The 17,927-nt window shown below is 47.4% G+C and overlaps 1 protein-coding gene across 1 annotated transcript in view; it reads right to left on the bottom strand.

Annotated features, from left to right (window-relative positions):
- DNAI1 (dynein axonemal intermediate chain 1) overlaps positions 1–17,927 on the bottom strand; it is a 142,908-nt gene that overhangs the window by 72,172 nt on the left and 52,809 nt on the right. Inside the window, exons 14-17 of the mRNA XM_075847599.1 lie at positions 3,804–3,901; positions 2,890–2,979; positions 1,730–1,817; positions 857–936 (exon numbers count right to left, since the gene is read on the bottom strand). Coding sequence (XP_075703714.1) covers positions 857–936; positions 1,730–1,817; positions 2,890–2,979; positions 3,804–3,901 — 356 coding nt within the window. The remainder of the gene's footprint in view (positions 1–856; positions 937–1,729; positions 1,818–2,889; positions 2,980–3,803; positions 3,902–17,927) is intronic.

Below are 17,927 nucleotides of genomic sequence, written 5' to 3'. Positions count from 1 at the left end.
TCCCCCCGTAGCGACCTCATCCCATCGCCCACCTTGTGCCATGGTTATACAGCCCCTCCTGTACAGGACACATAGCGGGCATCCCTGGTCTCTCTGCTCTATAATAGAACATGACTATTCCGCACAGTGCTCCGGATCTACACCAGAGCTGCAGGACGTCTTCCCTGAAATGCTCCCGAGCTCTCGTCCTGCGCCCACAGATTATTTGCGTCTCTACAATTTACAGGAAGGTTTCTGCATCACAACCAAATCCAATTACATGGATAGAAGAGGGATTATGGCATCAGCGGTGATGGATGAGGGGCTGGTAAATGGGATTAGAAGAATGGGGCAATTTTCTCAAGAACATATAAAGTCTTAAAGGAGAACTCCACTGGTTTCACATTTAACATATCCTTTGCTTTACTTATCCTGCACTGACCTCTAGTCATATCTAGAGCTGCATTCCTAAAAGTGCGATGTATTTTGGGAGCAAAGTAGACAGTTATACAGTCAGGGTGGAGCTGCTGGGTCATAAGACAGAATATGACCCGATCACCTTGAGGGGTCATTGGACTCCCCCTGCAACCCTTATCTCTCCCTGCTGGCAGAACCACTCAGATTTCGAGGCCTGTGGGGGTGCTTGGGTAAGCCAACATCAGGGCACTACACGCCTCCCTTACTTCCTCTAGGAAGCCACTAGTCCTTGACCTTTGCGGGGTGTTCTGGCTCGGGATTTCTGGGGCACTCGCTCCTTTCAGTGTGGGCTTTGCCAGAGACCGCATCCTTGTGCCCTGTTTGGGTGGTCCATGTGCCCTTATTTTGCACTTGGGTGAAAAAGCTTTTTAATAAAAAAAAGTTACGTTTACTCTGTTACCTTATGGATCTTTCCTTCTTCTGTGCCAACCAGGAAGAGATAATCGATCTGTCGGTGGAAATTGAAAGAAGTTCCGCTTCCTGCAGGGCAAGACATTACTAGTGAGAAACACAAAATAACAAATCTTCCAGGGAGAAGTACATCCAAATCCTGATCATTGTCACGACAGTCACCCAGTTTTCCCTGGCCTTTCCCCACCCCCAAATATTTCCTCCTTCTTACCCCCCATTCTACTGGTCCCTGTCCCTCTCTGCAGGAGCTCCAAATAACTGCATCCCACTACTTATACCCAGGACGGTGGGGAATGGATGCATGGCACATGCCGCCCGGGTCTGCCCAACCACACAGCAAACAAGTGTCCAAGATGCAGCAACACAATCATCCGCCTGATCTGACAGCAGACACTGGTACAGTAAGTGATGGCGACATACATGTGGCTGCTGACTGGTTGCTCACATGTCCTGTTAGAGGATAGAGAGGTCTGGTTGGCATATCTGGGCACTGTCGAAGCAGAAACTGCACTGTGGGTACTTCTATGTGGTTGGAGTTAATTTATGCAAACTGCTAAGTGACTCAAGGAATATTCTAAGTACTAATGTGTTACGCCTGTGATGACACTATTATTTGGCTTACACTTCTTTATGGGTACGCCAGTGGGGTGTAGTTTAAGTAAAGTCTGCTTAGAGAACTACTATAGGAATTTTAGGAAACAATTCAGGGGCATCAGTGGATTCACTAACTCTGGGAATCAGGCAGGTGAGTGGAATCATTACAACCATCCGTTTAACAGGCGCTGTACAGATAAAGGCAGTATAACCAGCGCTGGGGAATGAATTGGTTAGGGGGATTAGCAGGGGGCTGTGGTGCTCATACCATGTGTCTGCAGCAGGATACCCTCCACGCCGTCCTGCGTAGATCCATCCACGGACAACCTGATGACGTCTGTGTGAACCAGCTCATTCTGTGGACAGAGGACATGATGGTTCACACACCACTGGACAGCTTCTTAGCAGCCTGTAAATTGTCTTATGTCAGCGTGACAGAGTTAAAGCCACTCAGATGACAGCAGCGCAGAGCCCAGCTGCAAACACTATTCTGCTGGTGGAGTCACTGTGTACATACATTACATTACTTATCCTGTACTGATCCTGAGTTACATCCTGTATTATACTCCAGAGCTGCACTCACTATTCTGCTGGTGGAGTCACTGTGTACATACATACATTACATTACTTATCCTGTACTGATCCTGAGTTACATCCTGTATTATACTCCAGAGCTGCACTCACTATTCTGCTGGTGGAGTCACTATGTACATACATTACATTACTTATCCTGTACTGATCCTGAGTTACCTCCTGTATTATACTCCAGAGCTGCACTCACTATTCTGCTGGTGGAGTCACTGTGTACATACATTACATTACTTATCCTGTACTGATCCTGAGTTACATCCTGTATTATACTCCAGAGCTGCACTCACTATTCTGCTGGTGGAGTCACTGTGTACATACATTACATTACTTATCCTGTACTGATCCTGAGTTACCTCCTGTATTATACTCCAGAGCTGCACTCACTATTCTGCTGGTGGAGTCACTGTGTACATACATTACTTATCCTGTACTGATCCTGAGTTACCTCCTGTATTATACTCCAGAGCTGCACTCACTATTCTGCTGGTGGAGTCACTGTGTACATACATTACTTATCCTGTACTGATCCTGAGTTACCTCCTGTATTATACTCCAGAGCTGCATTCACTATTCTGCTGGTGGAGTCACTGTGTACTTACATTACTTATCCTGTACTGATCCTGCGTTACATCCTGTATTATAGACCAGAGCTGCACTCCCTATTCTGCCAGAGGAGTCAATGTGTACATACCTTACATTACTTATCCTGTACTGATCCTGAGTTACAGCCTGTATTATACTCCAGAGCTGCAGCTAAAATTGCCGAATCACAAAACAGCTAGTGTCCAGCAGGGGGCGTTACTGTAGAATCCGTGGGACCCGTCAGTAACTACAAACCTTAATTAATGTCCAGGATACCACTCGACCGTCTGAGGACACAGAGAAGAAATTCAGGTTCTTGTCTAAGTCGTCTTTCTGCCATTTTACCTGAAAAACAAAAAGGTTAAAAAAATGAGGTCACAATCATACAGAATTTTGGCGCCTCTTTATATTCCCTGTAATATTTTTATGACCATATATTGTAACTACACATGACTCCAGCTCCCCCCCCCCCCCCCCCCATGAAGAATATATCACAGGGTCGGTTTGTTAATTTTCCAACCTATATAATGTTGAGTAGCTTTGCAAATCCTTGACTTCTTTTACTGATCCTGATTTATACTCTAATCACATCTAGAGCTGCATTCACTATTCTGCTGCTTTGTACCAGTCATCAGTGTGCTAACAGTTTATCTGATAATTCATATATCCTTGCACTGGACTCTGCGTATTGAATTGTGATAGATGTAGCTTAACTACAACGGCGGCAGTGTAGTGCAAACACTAGATCTTCCATCTTGCCATACCTCAGCAGGACATGTTGTATAGGCAATGTATACAATGTTTGACATATATATGTACATGTATAGACAATGAACCAGCAGGGGGCAGCACAGGGATGTGAGGTCCTGCAGCCTGAGAGCTATTGTGAATGCAGCTCTGGATGTAACTAGAGTATAAATCAGGATTAGTACAAGATAAGTAAAAGGGACTCATCATTGTATGGAGATGGCATAAAAAAAGCAAGGGACTGAGAGGCGCTGGAGGGACAAATGTGCAGGGCAATGCCCGGCTGTCCAATAAAAGGCTTCTCTCCAGCACGTTCTGTATCTTGCCCTGACTTCTTTGCTTCTTGTGCCACTTGACCTTGACTTGCGTGTTTGACCTTGTCTGCAATCCCCTCTCTCTGACCCAGTTTCATGACCTCTGACCTTTGCTTGGCTATTTGGGCTGGTATCCTCCTCCCGGGGAGCACAGTTCTGGGGGCCATGTCCTCTGTAGCGTCCTTGCCGGGTGTCCTTAGTGAAGCCTGACGAGGCTGGTAGCGCCAGTCACTGGGCACTAACCTAGTGGTTCTACCAGCTGTGGTGCCTCCCTCATGAATTTCTCCTGTACAATCCTCTTTTTATCCCTATTAATTAAATTTGGTATTTTCATCCTGACAGTTAATATTTACTCAATTAAAAGCTTTCTACAGAGGGTGAGAAATCAATGAAAGGATTCGTCTCCCTACGGGGTTGTGCAATTAATGCAATACTCTGCAGAGGAGGGGAGGACCTTGCTGAATGTCAATGAGCTGCTCACGAGCCCGGGGTCTGCACCAGGCATCGTCTCCTCTACGTCCCATACAGGGTCCAAGACCCTTCTCCCACTCAAGATTATGTCCAGATTATACCCCATACAGTAGGTCGCAGGTAAAACCTACATCAGAAGTGAAGTTATTTAACTTTTCTTGCCTTATACTCCAGTCACATCCAAAGCTGCATTAAAGAGGGGTATTCCGGTTTGAATATTTCTGCAACGTTCTATTGATCTAGTGTTTCAATTCCTCTCCATTTTCAATATCTCTATCATTCTAGCTTACATGTAGAGACTGACAATCTGTCCCAACCGAATACTTATCACAGCTGAGGCTTCGTTACTGTTGTATCCAGTCTAGAGCTGAATAGATCAGCAACACAAATCTCTCTCCTGCCTTGATAGTTTGCTACACTGTATCAGTGCCGGTATGATGTATCAGTCTGAAGGATTAGTCTAGACTGTATACGATTGTAATAAACATTTACCTGACTAGGTTAGAATGAGAATGCTCCCGGAATAGAGGGCATCGCAGGTGGCAGATGACGTTGACCCTGATGTATGAGCGGCAGCCCAGGTCCTGCTGTCTGTCTGTCAGTGATATGATAGGTGACGAGCTCCTGTCCAGGTAGGTGGCAGACGAGCGGCAACAGCTCTACAGACAGCGGGAGACAGGGCAGCAATCCGTAATCCTGGCACGCGGAGCCGGGTAATAGATTTTCCATTTGTTGGCAGAATACTGATCATATCACACAGAGGCGGCTGCACTGATAGATGAACTTGTCCTGTAACTTCTCTAAAGACTCTCTAACTTTATCAGGATGCAGACCACACAGTGCAGGGGAGCGAAGGTAAGAAGAGGGGGGGGGGAAATATGGAGAGGGGGCTTGTAGAGAGAGGGGGCTTGTAGAGAGAGGGGGCTTGTAGAGAGAGGGGGCTTGTAGAGAGTGGGGGCTATAGAGACAGGAGGCCTATAGAGAAGGACTATAGAGACAGGGGGCTTATAGAGAGAGGACTATAGAGACGGGGCTTATAGAGAGGGGACTATAGAGACAGGGGGCTTATAGAGAAGGACTATAGAGACAGGGGGCTTATAAGGAGAGGGGACTATAGAGACAGGGGGCTTATCGAGAGGGGACTATAGAGACAGGAGGCCTATAGAGAAGGACTATAGAGACAGGGGGCTTATAGAGAGAGGACTATAGAGACGGGGCTTATAGAGAGGGGACTATAGAGACAGGGGGCTTATAGAGAAGGACTATAGAGACAGGGGGCTTATAAGGAGTGGGGACTATAGAGACAGGGGGCTTATAAGGAGTGGGGACTATAGAGACAGGGGGCTTATAGAGAGGGGACTATAGAGACAGGTGGCTTATAAGGAGAGGGGACTATAGAGACAGGTGGCTTATAAGGAGAGGGGACTATAGAGACAGGTGGCTTATAAGGAGAGGGGACTATATAGACTGGGGGCTTATAGAGAGCGGACTATAGAGACAGGGGGTTTATAGAGAGGGGACTATAGAGACAGGGGGCTTATAGAGAGGGGACTATAAAGACAGGATCTTATAGAGAGAGGACTATAGAGACAGGGGCTTATAGAGGGAAGAGACTATAGAGACAGAACTGCTTATAGAGAGAGGGGACTATAGAGACAGGAGCTTATAGAGCGGACTATAGAGACAGGGGGCTTATAGAGAGGGAACTATAGAGATGGGGCTTATAAAGAGAGGGGACTATAGAGACTGGGGGCTTATAGAGAGGGGACTATAGAGACAGGGGGCTTATAGAGAGGGGACTATAGAGACAGAAGTGCTTATAGAGGTGGGGACTATAGAGATGGGCAAATACAGACACTGGGCTTATAGAGAGAGGGAAATATAGAGACAGGAGCTTATAGAGAAGGGACTATAGAGACACGGGGCTTAGATAGAGGGGACTATAAAGACAGGATCTTATAGAGAGAGGACTATAGAGACAGGGGGATTATATTGATGGTGACTCTAGAGACAGGGGCAAATACAGACATGGGGCTTATAGAGAGAGACTATAGATCCAGGGGCTTATAGAAAGAGGGGGCTATAGAGACGGGGTTATAGAGGCAGGAGACTAACATCAGCTTATAGAAAGGGGGGACTATAGAGACAGGAACTTATAGAGAGAGAGGACTATGGAGACAGAAGGGCTTATAAAGACTGGGGCAAATACAGACACAGGGCTTATAGAGAGAGGGGACTATATAGAGACAGGATAAAATATATAGACAGGAAGAGAGAGAGAGAGAGAGAGCGGGCAAGTTTTAATAAGGAGAGAGGGGTCTAGAGAGTAAGAAAACAGATATAGGTGATGTACAGAGCAGTGTACATTTGCAGGATATATATAAGTCATTATAGAGATTGAGGAGTCTATAATACAGATATGGAGGTATATAGAGATACAGGGGATATACAGAGATACAAGGGGTATATAGAGATACAGGTGATATACAGAGATACAAGGGGCTTACAGATACAGGTGGTAATACAGAGATACAGTAAATATACAGATATACAGGGGATATACAGAGATACAAGGGGTATATAGAGATACAGGGGATATACAGAGATACAAGGGGTATATAGAGATACAGGGGATATACAGAGAAACAGGAAGAATATAGAGATACAGGGGCTATATATAGATACAGGGGATATACAGAGATACAGGGGGTATAAAGATACAAAAAGGTGATACAGGGGCTATATATAGATACAGGGGCTATATAAAGATACAGGGGAGGTACAGGGGGTATAAAGATACAAAAATGTAATACAGAGATAGAGTAAATATACAGTGATACAGAGGATATACAGAGATACAGGGGGCATACAGAGATACAGGGGATATACAGAGTTACAGGGAGGATCTAGAGATACGGGCTATATAGAGATACAAGGGATATACAGAGATACAGTAAATATACAGAGATACAGGGGCTATACAGAGATACAGGGGCTATACAGAGATACAGGGGCTATACAGAGATGCAGGGGCTATACAGAGATGCAGGGGCTATACAGAGATGCAGGGGGTATACAGAGATGCAGGGGGTATACAGAGATGCAGGGGGTATACAGAGATGCAGGGGGTATACAGAGATGCAGGGGGTATACAGAGATGCAGGGGGTATACAGAGATGCAGGGGGTATACAGAGATACAGGGGTATATAGAGATACAGGGGTATATAGTGATACAGGGGTATATAGAGATACAGGGGTATATAGTGATACAGGGGTATATAGTGATACAGGGGTATATAGTGATACAGGGGTATATAGTGATACAGGGGGTATACAGAGATACAGGCGGTATATAGAGATTCAGGGGGTATACAGAGATACAGGGTTATATAGAGATACAGGGGGTATATAAAGATACAGGGGGTATATAGAGATACAGGAAGTAATACGGAGATATAGGGGGTATATAGAGATACTAGGGGTATATAGAGATACTAGGGGTATATAGAGATACTAGGGGTATATAGAGATACTAGGGGTATATAGAGATACTAGGGGTATATAGAGATACTAGGTGTATATAGAGATACAGGAAGTAATACAGAGATACAGGAGGTAATACAGAGATACAGGAGGTAATACAGAGATACAGGAGGTAATACAGAGATACAGGAGGTAATACAGAGATACAGGAGGTAATACAGAGATACAGGAGGTAATACAGAGATACAGGAGGTATATAGAGATTCACAGGCTATATGGACATATGGGGGTATAATGAGATACAGTGTGTATATGGAGATATAAGGGTATACAGAGATACCAGGGGTATATGGAAACCCCCCTCCCCGTTCTCTTGTGTCCTTTACTCTTTGTTCTTCGCGTTATACACATTAGTATTTATTATTCTTCGCTATGACACATTTATATGACTTGTGACCATAATATTAATATTACACATATGGGAACGAGCTGTAGCCGACGTCTGGATGATCTCAGTGCCGGCTCCGTGTATACAGACAGTGTTATCTCAGCCGCCATAAACTGCGGGAACATTAACTGGAATTACCAATCAACAGGGAACCAAGCGACACGGCTCCGTCTCTGCACTGCGTATATTAAAGAGCGCCGGCCACCTGTACTCACATGCCCGACACACAAGATATACTACATGGATTGTAGGGGGGACCCAAAATATCCCCCAAACCTCATTTAACTCATAATTATAATCTGAAAACTGATCACAGCCGCCATGTTGGATATAAACCTCAGATGGATTCAGACTACCATAGACTCCAACAGACAATATAGCGAAGCTGGAGTCACCGATCATAGTTTTCCCCAATGGAGCGGAGATAGGGGGCACTTACTTTTGCACATGGGTGATATGTCTAAAAAACGCAGTAATAATTCATGCGCTGATTCCTCAGGTTCCCGCTGTCTATTTTTACATTTTGTAAAGCGTTGAGTGTGAGAAATATGTAATAATAGGAAACATCTCAGAAGGGTAAATACTTTCTCATATCAGTGTGAGCAGGAATAATATTCCGATGTGACATTTTCCAGAAACCAAACGACAACTTGAGCAAATTAAATAATAAGAACTCTTTATTATCAGCATTAACACTACTATTCTCTTCTCTGAGCGCCACCCAATGGCCACTGCTGGAATTACAGCTATGTACATGTTAACCCAATGTGAACACGGTAACCTGCTTCAATATTCCCCCCAACTAGGGTGAAATAATACCAAATATAATGTGACCGTCTCAACCTGGTCAGAGGAATTCCTGGTGGTCTTTAGCAGGTAAAACTTGGTATCTCTGGTGGTCTATAGTGATGAAGGAATTAATAGTGATATCCATTATCCATGGTGATCTAGAGTTATCTTATTTCCATGTAGGTCTAGGGTAACTTAGGGGCTAACATCTAATACTCCTGGTGGTTTGGGATGGTGAAGAGGTTAATCTAGGGCAGGAAAGTGTGTCTATAATTTTATTTTATTTAAATAGTTCCAAATTTCTTTATAGGAGTCAGATACGTTTTTTTTATACAGAGCTGCGAACACTATTTCTCTCTGCTTGCAGCTGCCACTAGAGGGAGCTCACTGCATACAGATTTTTACAGCTTAAAGAGGCTCTGTCACCAGATTTTGCAACCCCTATCTGCTATTGCAGCAGATAGGCGCTGCAATGTAGATTACAGTAACGTTTTTATTTTTAAAAAACGAGCATTTTTGGCCAAGTTATGACCATTTTTGTAATTATGCAAATGAGGCTTGCAAAAGTCCAAGTGGGTGTGTTTAAAAGTACAAGTCCAAGTGGGTGTGTATTATGTGCGTACATCGGGGCGTTTTTAATACTTTCACTAGCTGGGCGCTCTGATGAGAAGTAACATCCTCTTCTCTTCAGAACGCCCAGCTTGTGACAGTGCAGATCTGTGACGTCACTCACAGGTCCTGCATCGTGACGGCCACATCGGCAGCAGAGGCTACAGTTGATTCTGCAGCAGCATCAGCGTTTGCAGGTAAGTCGATCTTACCTGCAAACGCTGATGCTGCTGCAGAATCAACTGTAGCCTCTGCTGCCGATGTGGCCGTCACGATGCAGGACCTGTGAGTGACGTCACAGATCTGCACTGTCACAAGCTGGGCGTTCTGAAGAGAAGAGGATGTTACTTCTCATCAGAGCGCCCAGCTAGTGAAAGTATTAAAAACGCCCCGATGTACGCACATAATACACACCCACTTGGACTTGTACTTTTAAACACACCCACTTGGACTTTTGCAAGCCTCATTTGCATAATTACAAAAATGGTCATAACTTGGCCAAAAATGCTCGTTTTTTAAAAATAAAAACGTTACTGTAATCTACATTGCAGCGCCTATCTGCTGCAATAGCAGATAGGGGTTGCAAAATCTGGTGACAGAGCCTCTTTAATTCAATAATTAATTCACATGCAGTAAGCTTCCCCTAGTAGTAGAAGGAAGAATGTTATCATTTTAATTGATGGCTTCTCCTAAACTTCTCTAAAGTAGATTTTGGGTACCAGAAACATAACCAACTCCCCCTCCCCTATTTTCCCCTTCCATACTGTGATATATTGGACTTGTCCACAAATTAACATATTATGGGATTCCAATATCACAGTATGACTGCTGGAAGGTGAGGAGATGATACTGTCCTCTAATAACATATTACAGAGAGGCTGCAGGCAGGGAGAGGGGGATACAGGCTGCTGGAAGGTGAGGAGATGACACTGTCCTCTAATAACATATATTACAGAGAGGCTGCAGGCCGGGAGAGGGGGATACAGGCTGCTGGAAGGTGAGGAGATGACACTGTCCTCTAATAACATATATTACAGAGAGGCTGCAGGCAGGAGAGGGGGATACAGGCTGCTGGAAGGTGAGGAGGTGACACTGTCCTCTAATAACATATATTACAGAGGCTGCAGGCAGGAGAGGGGGATACAGGCTGCTGGAAGGTGAGGAGATGACACAGTCCTCTAATAACATATATTACAGAGAGGCCGCAGGCAGGGAGAGGGGGATACAGGCTGCTGGAAGGTGAGGAGATGACACTGTCCTCTAATAACATATATTACAGAGAGGCTGCAGGCAGGGAGAGGGGGATACAGGCTGCTGGAAGGTGAGGAGATGACACTGTCCCCTAATAACATATATTACAGAGAGGCTGCAGGCAGGGAGAGGGGGATACAGGCTGCTGGAAGGTGAGGAGATGACACTGTCCTCTAATAACATATATTACAGAGATGCTGCAGGCAGGAGAGGGGGATACAGGCTGCTGGAAGGAGAGGAGATGACACTGTCCTCTAATAACATATATTACAGAGAGGCTGCAGGCAGGGAGAGGGGGATACAGGCTGCTGGAAGGTGAGGAGATGACACTGTCCTCTAATAACATATATTACAGAGGGGCTGCAGGCAGGGAGAGGGGGATACAGGCTGCTGGATGGTGAGGAGATGATACTGTCCTCTAATAACATATTACAGAGAGGCTGCAGGCAGGGAGAGGGGGATACAGGCTGCTGGAAGGTGAGGAGATGACACTGTCCTCTAATAACATATATTACAGAGAGGCTGCAGGCCGGGAGAGGGGGATACAGGCTGCTGGAAGGTGAGGAGATGACACTGTCCTCTAATAACATATATTACAGAGAGGCTGCAGGCAGGAGAGGGGGATACAGGCTGCTGGAAGGTGAGGAGATGACACTGTCCTCTAATAACATATATTACAGAGAGGCTGCAGGCAGGGAGAGGAGAATACAGGCTGCTGGAAGGTGAGGAGATGACACTGTCCCCTAATAACATATATTACAGAGGGGCTGCAGGCAGGGAGAGGGGGGATACAGGGTGCTGGAAGGTGAGGAGATGACACTGTCCCCTAATAACATATATTATAGAGAGGCTGCAGGCAGGGAGAGGGGGATACAGGCTGCTGGAAGGTGAGGAGGTGACACTGTCCTCTAATAACATATATTACAGAGGCTGCAGGCAGGAGAGGGGGATACAGGCTGCTGGAAGGTGAGGAGGTGACACTGTCCTCTAATAACATATATTACAGAGAGGCTGCAGGCAGGGAGAGGGGGATACAGGCTGCTGGAAGGTGAGGAGATGACACTGTCCCCTAATAACATATATTACAGAGAGGCTGCAGGCAGGGAGAGGGGGATACAGGCTGCTGGAAGGTGAGGAGAGGACACTGTCCTCTAATAACATATATTACAGAGATGCTGCAGGCAGGAGAGGGGGATACAGGCTGCTGGAAGGAGAGGAGATGACACTGTCCTCTAATAACATATATTACAGAGAGGCTGCAGGCAGGGAGAGGGGGATACAGGCTGCTGGAAGGTGAGGAGATGACACTGTCCTCTAATAACATATATTACAGAGGGGCTGCAGGCAGGGAGAGGGGGATACAGGCTGCTGGAAAGTGAGGAGGTGACACTGTCCACTAATAACATATATTACAGAGAGGCTGCAGGCAGGGAGAGGGGGATACAGGCTGCTGGAAGGTGAGGAGATGATACTGTCCTCTAATAACATATTACAGAGAGGCTGCAGGCAGGGAGAGGGGGATACAGGCTGCTGGAAGGTGAGGAGATGACACTGTCCTCTAATAACATATATTACAGAGAGGCTGCAGGCAGGGAGAGGGGGATACAGGCTGCTGGAAGGTGAGGAGATGACACTGTCCTCTAATAACATATATTACAGAGAGGCTGCAGACAGGGAGAGGGGGATACCGGCTGCTGGAAGGTGAGGAGATGACACTGTCCTCTAATAACATATATTACAGAGAGGCTGCAGGCAGGGAGAGGGGGATACAGGCTGCTGGAAGGTGAGGAGGTGACACTGTACTCTAATAACATATATTACAGAGAGGCTGCAGGCAGTGAGAGGGGGATACAGGCTGCTGGAAGGTGAGGAGATGACACTGTCCTCTAATAACATATATTACAGAGAGGCTGCAGGCAGGGAGAGGGGGATACAGGCAGCTGGAAGGTGAGGAGATGACACTGTCCTCTAATAACATATATTACAGAGAGGCTGCAGGCAGAGAGAGGGGGATACAGGCTGCTGGAAGGTGAGGAGATGACACTGTCCTCTAATAACATATATTACAGAGATGCTGCAGGCAGGAGAGGGGGATACAGGCTGCTGGAAGGAGAGGAGATGACACTGTCCTCTAATAACATATATTACAGAGAGGCTGCAGGCAGGGAGAGGGGGATACAGGCTGCTGGAAGGTGAGGAGATGACACTGTCCTCTAATAACATATATTACAGAGAGGCTGCAGGCAGAGAGAGGGGGATACAGGCTGCTGGAAGGTGAGGAGATGACACTGTCCTCTAATAACATATATTACAGAGATGCTGCAGGCAGGAGAGGGGGATACAGGCTGCTGGAAGGAGAGGAGATGACACTGTCCTCTAATAACATATATTACAGAGAGGCTGCAGGCAGGGAGAGGGGGATACAGGCTGCTGGAAGGTGAGGAGATGACACTGTCCTCTAATAACATATATTACAGAGGGGCTGCAGGCAGGGAGAGGGGGATACAGGCTGCTGGAAAGTGAGGAGGTGACACTGTACTCTAATAACATATATTACAGAGAGGCTGCAGGCAGTGAGAGGGGGATACAGGCTGCTGGAAGGTGAGGAGATGACACTGTCCTCTAATAACATATATTACAGAGAGGCTGCAGGCAGGGAGAGGGGGATACAGGCAGCTGGAAGGTGAGGAGATGACACTGTCCTCTAATAACATATATTACAGAGAGGCTGCAGGCAGAGAGAGGGGGATACAGGCTGCTGGAAGGTGAGGAGATGACACTGTCCTCTAATAACATATATTACAGAGAGGCTGCAGGCCGGGAGAGGGGGATACTGGCTGCTGGAAGGTGAGGAGATGACACTGTCCCCTAATAACATATATTACAGAGAGGCTGCAGGCAGGGAGAGGGGGATACAGGCTGCTGGAAGGTGAGGAGATGACACTGTCCTCTAATAACATATATTACAGAGAGGCTGCAGGCAGGAGAGGGGGATACAGGCTGCTGGAAGGTGAGGAGGTGACACTGTCCTCTAATAACATATATTACAGAGGCTGCAGGCAGGAGAGGGGGATACAGGCTGCTGGAAGGTGAGGAGATGACACTGTCCCCTAATAACATATATTACAGAGAGGCTGCAGGCAGGGAGAGGGGGATACAGGCTGCTGGAAGGTGAGGAGATGACACTGTCCTCTAATAACATATATTACAGAGATGCTGCAGGCAGGAGAGGGGGATACAGGCTGCTGGAAGGAGAGGAGATGACACTGTCCTCTAATAACATATATTACAGAGAGGCTGCAGGCAGGGAGAGGGGGATACAGGCTGCTGGAAGGTGAGGAGATGACACTGTCCTCTAATAACATATATTACAGAGGGGCTGCAGGCAGGGAGAGGGGGATACAGGCTGCTGGAAAGTGAGGAGGTGACACTGTCCACTAATAACATATATTACAGAGAGGCTGCAGGCAGGGAGAGGGGGATACAGGCTGCTGGAAGGTGAGGAGATGATACTGTCCTCTAATAACATATTACAGAGAGGCTGCAGGCAGGGAGAGGGGGATACAGGCTGCTGGAAGGTGAGGAGATGACACTGTCCTCTAATAACATATATTACAGAGAGGCTGCAGGCAGGGAGAGGGGGATACAGGCTGCTGGAAGGTGAGGAGATGATACTGTCCCCTAATAACATATATTACAGAGAGGCTGCAGGCAGGGAGAGGGGGATACAGGCTGCTGGAAGGTGAGGAGATGACACTGTCCCCTAATAACATATATTACAGAGAGGCTGCAGGCAGGGAGAGGGGGATACAGGCTGCTGGAAGGTGAGGAGATGACACTGTCCTCTAATAACATATATTACAGAGATGCTGCAGGCAGGAGAGGGGGATACAGGCTGCTGGAAGGAGAGGAGATGACACTGTCCTCTAATAACATATATTACAGAGAGGCTGCAGGCAGGGAGAGGGGGATACAGGCTGCTGGAAGGTGAGGAGATGACACTGTCCTCTAATGACATATATTACAGAGAGGCTGCAGGCAGGGAGAGGGGGATACAGGCTGCTGGAAGGTGAGGAGATGACACTGTCCTCTAATAACATATATTACAGAGAGGCTGCAGGCCGGGAGAGGGGGATACAGGCTGCTGGATGGTGAGGAGATGACACTGTCCTCTAATAACATATATTACAGAGAGGCTGCAGGCAGGGAGAGGGGGATACAGGCTGCTGGAAGGTGAGGAGATGACACTGTCCTCTAATAACATATATTACAGAGAGTCTGCAGGCAGGGAGAGGGGGATACAGGCTGCTGGAAGGTGAGGAGATTACACTGTCCTCTAATAACATATATTACAGAGAGGCTGCAGGCCGGGAGAGGGAGATACAGGCTGCTGGAAGGTGAGGAGATGACACTGTCCTCTAATAACATATATTACAGAGAGGCTGCAGGCAGGGAGAGGGGGATACAGGCTGCTGGATGGTGAGGGGATGACACTGTCCTCTAATAACATATATTACAGAGAGGCTGCAGGCAGGGAGAGGGGGATACAGGCTGCTGGAAGGTGAGGGGATGACACTGTCCTCTAATAATATATATTACAGAGAGGCTGCAGGCAGGGAGAGGGGGATACAGGCTGCTGGAAGGTGAGGAGATGACACTGTCCCCTAATAACATATATTACAGAGAGGCTGCAGGAAGGGAGAGGGGGATACAGGCTGCTGGAAGGTGAGGAGATGACACTGTCCCCTAATAACATATATTACAGAGAGGCTGCAGGCCGGGAGAGGGGGATACAGGCTGCTGGAAGGTGAGGAGATGACACTGTCCCCTAATAACATATATTACAGAGAGGCTGCAGGCAGGGAGAGGGGGATACAGGCTGCTGGAAGGTGAGGAGATGACACTGTCCTCTAATAACATATATTACAGAGAGGCTGCAGGCAGGGAGAGGGGGATACAGGCTGCTGGAAGGTGAGGAGATGGCACTGTCCTCTAATAACATATATTACAGAGAGGCTGCAGGCCGGGAGAGGGAGATACAGGCTGCTGGAAGGTGAGGAGATGACACTGTCCTCTAATAACATATATTACAGAGAGGCTGCAGGCAGGGAGAGGGGGATACAGGCTGCTGGAAGGTGAGGAGATGACACTGTCCTCTAATAACATATATTACAGAGAGGCTGCAGGCAGGGAGAGGGGGATACAGGCTGCTGGAAGGTGAGGAGATGACACTGTCCTCTAATAACATATATTACAGAGAGGCTGCAGGCAGGGAGAGGGGGATACAGGCTGCTGGAAGGTGAGGAGATGACACTGTCCTCTAATAACATATATTACAGAGAGGCTGCAGGCAGGGAGAGGGGGATACAGGCTGCTGGAAGGTGAGGAGATGACACTGTCCTCTAATAACATATATTACAGAGAGGCTGCAGGCAGGGAGAGGGGGATACAGGCTGCTGGAAGGTGAGGAGGTGACACTGTCCTCTAATAACATATATTACAGAGAGGCTGCAGGAAGGGAGAGGGGGATACAGGCTGCTGGAAGGTGAGGAGATGACACTGTCCTCTAATAACATATATTACAGAGATGCTGCAGGCAGGGAGAGGGGATACAGGCTGCTGGAAGGTGAGGAGATGACACTGTCCTCTAATAACATATATTACAGAGAGGCTGCAGGCAGGGAGAGGGGGATACAGGCTGCTGGAAGGTGAGGAGATGACACTGTCCTCTAATAACATATATTACAGAGAGGCTGCAGGCAGGGAGAGGAGGATACAGGCTGCTGGAAGGTGAGGAGATGATACTGTCCTCTAATAACATATATTACAGAGATGCTGCAGGCAGGGAGAGGGGATACAGGCTGCTGGAAGGTGAGGAGATGACACTGTCCTCTAATAACATATATTACAGAGAGGCTGCAGGCAGGGAGAGGGGGATACAGGCTGCTGGAAGGTGAGGAGATGACACTGTCCTCTAATAACATATATTACAGAGAGGCTGCAGGCAGGGAGAGGGGGATACAGGCTGCTGGAAGGTGAGGAGATGACACTGTCCTCTAATAACATATATTACAGAGAGGCTGCAGGCAGGGAGAGGGGGATACAGGCTGCTGGAAGGTGAGGAGATGACACTGTCCTCTAATAACATATATTACAGAGAGGCTGCAGGCCGGGAGAGGGGGATACAGGCTGCTGGAAGGTGAGGAGATTACACTGTCCTCTAATAACATATATTACAGAGAGGCTGCAGGAAGGGAGAGAGGGATACAGGCTGCTGGAAGGTGAGGAGATGATACTGTCCTCTAATAACATATATTACAGAGGCTGCAGGCAGGAGAGGGGGATACAGGCTGCTGGAAGGTGAGGAGATGATACTGTCCTCTAATAACATATATTACAGAGGCTGCAGGCAGGAGAGGGGGATACAGGCTGCTGGAAGGTGAGGAGATGACACTGTGCTCTAATAACATATATTACAGAGGGGCTGCAGGCAGGGAGAGGGGGATACAGGCTGCTGGAAGGTGAGGAGATGACACGGTCCTCTAATAACATATATTACAGAGAGGCTGCAGGCAGGGAGAGGGGGATACAGGCTGCTGGAAGGTGAGGAGATGACACGGTCCTCTAATAACATATATTACAGAGAGGCTGCAGGCAGGGAGAGGGGGATACAGGCTGCTGGAAGGTGAGGAGATGACGCTGTCCTCTAATAACATATATTACAGGGAGGCTGCAGGCAGGGAGAGGAGGATACAGGCTGCAAGAAGGTGAGGAGATGACACTGTCCTCTAATTGTAATGGCAGGGGGTAGGGAGACGGACAAGTGAGCCCTAATCTACCCGCCACTCTGTCCCTGCCTACTTGCAACGACCCGCCCTAGGCGACGGGGTACAACTGGGCGGTGGTCCCTGCGCTCAGTAAGTGCACGACAAACACGACAAACATACAAAGGAACACAAGCAAGGAAAAGGGGCCGTTGCCCATGGCAACACCGTGAGCAACCAGAGTGGTGAACGAGCCGAGTCAAGCCAGGAGTGTGCGAGGTACAAAACGAAAAGCAGAAGAGTAGTCGATAAGCCAGGGTCTGTATGGAGCAGGATCAAAAAATAGCAGGAGCTGTAGCTGGGCCAGGAAACCACAAGGAAAGAATCACAAGCACAGAGGGACAGGAAGGGCAGGC

The sequence above is a fragment of the Rhinoderma darwinii genome, chromosome 1, assembly GCF_050947455.1.
Source record: "Rhinoderma darwinii isolate aRhiDar2 chromosome 1, aRhiDar2.hap1, whole genome shotgun sequence".
NCBI lineage: Eukaryota > Metazoa > Chordata > Amphibia > Anura > Rhinodermatidae > Rhinoderma > Rhinoderma darwinii.
Note: the sequence above shows the minus strand (reverse complement) of the source record. Positions and strands in the feature narration are given on the sequence as shown.